This window comes from Salvia splendens, chromosome 21 (assembly GCF_004379255.2).
Source record: "Salvia splendens isolate huo1 chromosome 21, SspV2, whole genome shotgun sequence".
Classification (NCBI taxonomy): domain Eukaryota; kingdom Viridiplantae; phylum Streptophyta; class Magnoliopsida; order Lamiales; family Lamiaceae; genus Salvia; species Salvia splendens.
In genome coordinates, this window is record NC_056052.1 from 25,661,898 (window position 1) to 25,668,912 (window position 7,015).

The 7,015-nt window shown below is 40.0% G+C and overlaps 1 protein-coding gene across 1 annotated transcript; it reads left to right on the top strand.

Moving 5' to 3' along the window:
* Positions 1 to 39: 39 nt before the first annotated feature.
* Positions 40 to 6,201, top strand: LOC121784969 (copper-transporting ATPase PAA2, chloroplastic). The gene is made up of 17 exons (XM_042183261.1): positions 40 to 724; positions 1,036 to 1,113; positions 1,215 to 1,312; positions 1,420 to 1,473; positions 1,623 to 1,709; positions 1,936 to 2,100; positions 2,423 to 2,533; positions 2,663 to 2,731; positions 3,174 to 3,283; positions 3,406 to 3,511; positions 3,591 to 3,657; positions 3,736 to 3,815; positions 3,916 to 4,370; positions 4,550 to 4,724; positions 4,982 to 5,113; positions 5,321 to 5,471; positions 5,731 to 6,201. The coding sequence occupies exons 1-17, from the start codon at positions 97 to 99 to the stop codon at positions 5,856 to 5,858; spliced, it is 2,694 nt and encodes an 897-aa protein (XP_042039195.1). The 5' UTR covers positions 40 to 96; the 3' UTR covers positions 5,859 to 6,201.
* Positions 6,202 to 7,015: the final 814 nt, after the last annotated feature.

The following is a 7,015-nucleotide window of genomic DNA, read 5'->3' on the forward strand; positions in this document are numbered from 1 at the left end:
TGATCCACATGCACCACATGCGGCACGTGCCTCCCAATTTAAGATCAAAATTTCACGCGCTGCCGGTGTCTGATCACTCTCTCTCTCTCTAGAATCATGTCCACCACCAGTCTCCTCCGTTTCTCTCTCGCCCCTCACACCTCATCTCTCCACCGCCGCCGCAATGAGCTCCTCCCTCTCCACTTCAACCCCCGCCGCGGCTCCGCCGCAGCTCCTCACTCGCCGAAATTGCAATCATTCCCCCGCGTTTCCTCCAAGGCCGTCGAATTCCAATCTCGCCGCGAAATCCGGCCGGCGGAGGAGGAATTGGAGCCTAAGTCAACTTCCACCGTGCTGCTCGATGTGTCCGGGATGATGTGCGGCGCTTGCGCGACGCGCGTGAAATCGATCCTCTCCGCCGACGAGCGCGTGGAGTCGGCCGTGGTCAACATGTTGACCGAGACGGCGGCGATCAAGCTGAAGGAAGGAGGCGTTGGGGAGTTTTCGGCCGTGGCGGATGAGCTGGCGGAGAGAGTGTCGGCGTGTGGATTCGACGCGCGGCGGAGGGGGTCGGGGATGGGGGTGGAGGCGAAGGTGCGGAAGTGGAGGGAGACGGTGGAGAAGAAGGAGGCGCTTCTCGTGAAGAGTAGGAATCGTGTGGCGTTTGCTTGGACGCTGGTGGCGCTCTGCTGCGGAGCTCACGCGTCTCATACTCTGCATTCTGTTGGTATTCATGTTGGTCACGGTGAGAGAGACAGATTTGAGAAACATTTCAGCTTTGATGTTTGTTGTAAATGCTTATGATCCTTGTGTGCTGAGTTCACCATTATTTACTTATCATGATTGCTACAGTACTGCTTCTCTTGGAATGTTTGATGATTAACTTCAACTTTAGAACATGTGCTACGCTATTTATGTTGAAGTATGTATCAATGTGGTTGTTTGAAACCGTTAATTGGCAATCTTATTCTACTCAAACCATAGTTTTGTTTTATCTCACTGTCATTTCCTTGGTGTAACTGGTTTTGGTTGTGCTATTCATTTTATTTTGTCTAGGGTCATTCATGGATATTCTGCACAATTCTTATGTCAAAGGTGGCTTGGCTTTGGGTTCTCTGCTGGGACCTGGACGAGGTTAGTTCATTTAAATCTGCTATACTGGTTTTTTGTTGTTAGTTTTTCATATTTGGAATTGATACACAATACAAGATTTATATGCTCTTATTATGGTCCAGATTTGCTTGTTGATGGATTAAAGGCTTTTAGGAAGGGCTCACCCAATATGAACTCCCTTGTTGGCTTTGGATCAATTGCTGCATTTGCAATAAGTACGGTAAGGATATAACTAATGATGAGTTCTTTTTCCAAAAGAAAGTTATTGATCTCTATGTTGATACTTGTTTGTATCTGCAGTTCATTAATTGATTCTGGTCTTTTTAGGTATCACTTCTCAACCCCGAACTTCAATGGAATGCTGCATTTTTTGATGAACCGGTATGATTTGATGTAAATTGGATTTGGTATTTCCAACTGATTGAAAGCATAGTTCACTGTGATTACCGATCTCCGTGGAAGTTGCAGACTACGTCATGGGATCTAGTTGAAGTTTTCTCACTGAAATGAATTGACTTTCTAGCATGCAGGTTATGCTTCTTGGGTTTATCCTACTGGGACGTTCGCTTGAAGAAAGGGCCAGACTCAAAGCATCCAGTGACATGAATGAGCTATTAGTAAGTTCTAACTGTTAAAATAAAAAACTCTCAAAGGGGCTTTCTCGTACTCCATGATTTGGTAATTGTTATCTCGTTGCATGAGGTGGTCGAGTTTATGTAACACGAATCAGTATTAATTTCATGTGACATATCATATGGCTATCCGCAACCATATAGAATTATCCTCTTTTTATTGTCTTTCATCATATCTTAATCGGTAATTGATTATTTGGTTGTGCTACAGTCACTTATATCAACTAAATCAAGACTTGTCATTGCTCCCTCTGGAAGTGATGTCTCATCAGACCGCGTTCTCTGCTCTGATGCAATGTGCATTGAGGTTCCCACTGATGATATTCGACTTGGTGATGCAGTCTTGGTCTTGCCTGGAGAAACAATTCCTGTCGATGTAAGTGCTCCATACTAATAATTTGTTTATAATAAATGCTAAATCTCGAATCTAACACTTCTTGGAGAGTGGCTGAACAGATTAACTGTAAAATAACTTGTTGAAGAATATTCACAGCCATTGATATGGTTGGAATCAGAAGACAAAACGTGATTAGTGGTTAGATCGATGTAGAGTTTATAGTTGTTGGTGGGTCTGAAATCACGAAGACAATTTCTTTGTATATATGTAACATGTGGTTTTATCTGTATTATCTATTTATGGTACAAGTCAAAATATGCTTCTTTACTGGATTACTTAAATTGCAAGACTGTCTGCACAGGGAAAGGTTCTTGCTGGTCGAAGTGTGGTGGATGAGTCCATGCTTACTGGTGAATCTCTTCCTGTATTCAAGGAAAAAGGTGTTTCTGTTTCTGCTGGAACAATTAATTGGGTAAGCCTACCCAGAGTATATTTGCATACAACTAAGATGTTATGCAGCCATGTACTATATGTTAAATCATGGTTTCTTAATGAGTCATGGCCATACCTAAACTGATGCCTTTATTGCAACATGTTCCAGGATGGTCCTTTAAGGATAGAGGCCACGTCCACTGGTTCAAACTCAACAATATCCAAGATTGTTAACTTGGTGAGCTCTCTCATAACATGATATCTGGACATAGGAAATAGACATTCCCAGGACAGCAGGAGTACAATTTATCTATTTGCTTTAACGATGAGCTCTCATCATTTATATTTATTGGGTCCATTATCTTTCAAGGTTTGTACTCATGGTCCTGGCATTGTGGGCTCAAATAATTTTTCTGCTTTAACGATGAGCTCTCATCATTTATATTTATTGGGTCCATTATCTTTCAAGGTTTGTACTCATGGTCCTGGCATTGTGGGCTCAAATAATTTTTCATAGTGTTATCCCTATCAACAAACTCTTCTAGACCACTCCCTTTGACAATTTTAGCATGTTTTTTTATATAAAAGTCATTGCTTATTATGGATAATCAGAAATCATAGAATGACCCATTTTGGAATTTTCTAATATGATTCCTCTACTTACCCCTTCTTGTTTGAAGGTTGAGGATGCTCAAGGACGTGAAGCACCTATTCAGAGGCTTGCGGATTCAATTGCTGGCCCTTTTGTATATAGTGTCATGACATTGTCAGCAGCCACATTTGCTTTTTGGTGGGTTTATTACATTCACTTTTATACAATGAAGTTCTAAATGCATGAATGTATTTTCTTCAGCTGCCTGAATTAATCATTTACAAGATGTGCTTTGCTTACTGCATCTCTTTTCCTCTCAGGTACTATATTGGAACTCATATCTTTCCAGATGTCTTGCTTAATGACATAGCTGGGCCTGATGGAAATGCACTGTTACTAAGCATGAAGCTTGCGGTGGATGTTTTGGTCAGTAGTTCTGACTTTATGCATATGAGTTAGTCTCGATTCTTGACCTTGTCTCTCAATACTGTATGCTCCTTTCCAGGTTGTGTCCTGTCCATGTGCTTTGGGCCTTGCAACACCAACAGCAATCTTAGTTGGCACTTCCCTTGGTACAGTTCAATGAAATTCTGTTTTATTTTGCTTTTGGTCTTATTCTATAAGCTTTAATTTTCTTCACGCCCCATCAGGAGCGAAGAAGGGATTGCTTATAAGAGGAGGAGATGTACTTGAACGCTTGTCAGGGATAGATTACATCACCTTGGATAAAGTAAGTAGACTCATTTTTTTTGGTATTCTTGTACTTGTAAGAAAATGAAAAATGTACTTGTATAACTTATATATTTACCTTTGCTATTTTCTACATTCAGACAGGAACTCTAACTGAAGGAAGACCTGCTGTTTCAGCTGTTTCTTCGTTTTCTCACGAACAATCTGAAATACTTCAAATAGCTGCTGCTGTGGAAAAAACAGCTTCACATCCACTTGCAAAGGCCATTATAGCTAAAGCAGAATCATTGAATTTGAATATTCCTAGCACAAGAGGGCAGTTAGTTGAACCAGGTTGTGGGACCTTGGCAGAAGTAGATGGACTCCTTGTGGCTGTTGGAAAATTAAGTTGGGTTTACGAGCGTTTCCAGCAGAGAACTAACCTCTGTGACATAGAGAAACTGGAGCAGTCTGTGATACACCAGTCGTCAGTGGATTATTCATCTTCTGTCCATTCAAGGACGGTCGTTTATGTTGGTAGGGAAGGCGAAGGCGTCATCGGTGCTATTGCAATCTCTGACAATTTACGATCTGATGCTAAATCTACTATAACTAGGTATATGTGTCTCCTGAACCAAAACAAAACACGAAGTTTTTGGATTTTCTGTGAAAAGCTACTAGTGAGTGATAGTTCTGAATAAAAAACTTGCTTAAGGCTAAAACTGGAAATTGCAATCTGCTTCTGGGTCATTTCTATTTTTCTTATTTGGTTTCTTTCTTTTGATATTTTGAAAGGCTTCAGCAGAATGGAATTCAGACAGTTATCTTGTCAGGAGACAGGGAAGAGGCAGTGGCAGCTATAGCAAAGTCAGTTGGGGTCGAAGATAAATTTGTGAATGGTTCTTTGACACCACAGCAGAAGTCTTGTACTATATCAAGCCTTCAAGCTTCAGGCCATCGTGTAGCTATGGTAATTATCTATCTGTTTCTTATTCAAAGTGGAAATATGGAAAGGCTTATCTTTGGTTTTGACATTAGTTGTACTCAGCATTGTATATAAGCTTACGTGGAGGATTGCCACCATCATTCCTAACTGTTTTATGTATGCACCATTAAATTAATTGCTATTTCGAACTAGTACTCGTTGTGCATGTGGATCTGAAATGTCTACTATAATCTCACAACCCTTCGATGAATTAGAGGCTAAAACTAACTTGTCATTTAAAGGTTGGTGATGGTATCAACGATGCTCCTTCTCTAGCGCTTGCTGATGTTGGGGTTGCATTGCAAATTGAAGGACAAGAAAATGCTGCATCAAATGCAGCATCTATCATTCTCTTGGGAAATAAGCTGTCACAGGTATGCACTCATCACGGCATACATCATTCTGCGTACTGTTAACTTTCATGTCTTTTGAGTTTTTATGGGTCATATGTCGTCTAATCTTTCTTGTCTTCCTATGCATATAGATTCCAGTGCTCGTTTAGGAATAAAGACATTATGTATTACTATTAATCTAGGATTTCAATTTCGTGGCCTGACATATTAACCTGATCTTCTGGCAAGGTGGTAGAGGCTATTGATCTTGCAAGAGCAACAATGGGTAAAGTACGTCAAAATCTAACATGGGCAGTTGGCTATAACGCCATCGCAATTCCAATGGCTGCTGGAGTTCTGCTTCCCCATTTTGATTTTGCTATGACACCTTCTATTTCAGGTGCCTACTCTCTAGTTTCTCTTGCTAACTCCCGTGCTTCGACCAAATATCTAACTTTTCATGCTTTCCCTGCAAATCAATACTTAGCTGCCAAAAGTTCAGCTTCTGAGCATATTGACTTCGTTTCTTTAACAAGATCATCTTCACTCGTCATAATTTATGAAAACTAGTACCTACTTGACTCTTATCACAGCTTGTTTTTCATCAATCGATCTTTTAATTTGTAACATCTCGTTTGATGACATGTTTGTCTGAGCAGGGGGTATGATGGCTTTAAGCTCAGTCTTCGTTGTCACAAACTCACTGCTTCTGCAGTTTCATGGCCATCAAAAGAAGAATGAAAGAAACATATATTCTCAATCTCAGAACCAAGAAGAAAAGAGCTAAACCACACATCTCTTCTCGATAAAAAGGATTTCCCGTTGAGTTATCTACATCAGCTTCATGGCCTCCAGGTGGAAGGCAAGGTTCGCCCCGTCGTTCCATCACACAATAACGTGCCCACCGTTGATGTGGATAGTATATACAGAGTTTAGTTTCTCAGTTGAAAACAATAATCCCACATCAATTCCTCGAAAAAACGCAAGTCTGGATTTATATGCAAGTTGGTAGAGCAAGAGGAATTGATGTTATTTGTTTTGTTCCTCTAAAATGTGGGCGAATTAGAGTTTTATGAAGTGTATGTCCTTTGTTTGTTGTAACGTTATTTTTAAGCAACATGATTTCTGCATTCTCTCGTTTTTTTTTTCTCCAATCTGAATTATGAAGTTGTAGGTTACTTTCATTCCTAAAAACATTAAGACTCGTTTGCTAGGGCTGATTAGTCTATAGTTGCCTTGCCTATATGACTCATCCTACAACTGAATATTGATGCGCGAGATATCGAATTTGTAGGTGTTCAATTGTTCGAGATTAGCTTATTCCGACATTGCTCGCCATTGAATTGCTAGAGATTTTACCCATTTTTTCACAAGGATAAGAACAAGACTAATTCTACCCATCATTATATTCTCTCCCGTCTCTGAAAATTTATCACTTATTTTCATTTCCGTCCGTCCTCAAAAATTTGCCACATTTAACTTTTCCTATTTTGGTAGTGGATCTTGCGTTCCACTAACTCATTCTCAATCATATTTTATTAAAAAACTAATATATATAAATGGGACATATGTTCGACTAATTTTTTCAATTCACTTTCTATTACATTTCTTAAAACCTGTGTTGAGTAAAATTGTGACAAATTATCAGAGAAGGAGAGAGTATATAACATTCACAAGACACAATCATGTCGAATCTAACCTATCAAATCGAACACCAATGAATTCTCAAACATTTTAAGTACGGACTTGGGCAAGTGAATGGGCTCTATTGGCGGGCCCAAATGAAATAATTCAGCTTAGTTTATCACTTGTTCGGGCCGAGCAAGTATTGGCCCAATGTAGAAGGAGACCATTTTGCAAATCGGGCCGATAGAGACGGTCACGTTGTTTAATTAGTGATAGAGACGTTACATTCAATATCATACCAAGAAAGAGTAGATGACG

Coding starts and splice junctions, on each gene's coding strand:
- LOC121784969 (XM_042183261.1), top strand. CDS start 97: ATGTCCACCACCAGTCTCCTCCGTTTCTCTCTCGCCCCTCACACCTCA. Junction 725..1,035: donor TGGTATTCATGTTGGTCACG/GTGAGAGAGACA, acceptor TATTTTGTCTAG/GGTCATTCATGGATATTCTG. Junction 2,534..2,662: donor CTGCTGGAACAATTAATTGG/GTAAGCCTACCC, acceptor AACATGTTCCAG/GATGGTCCTTTAAGGATAGA.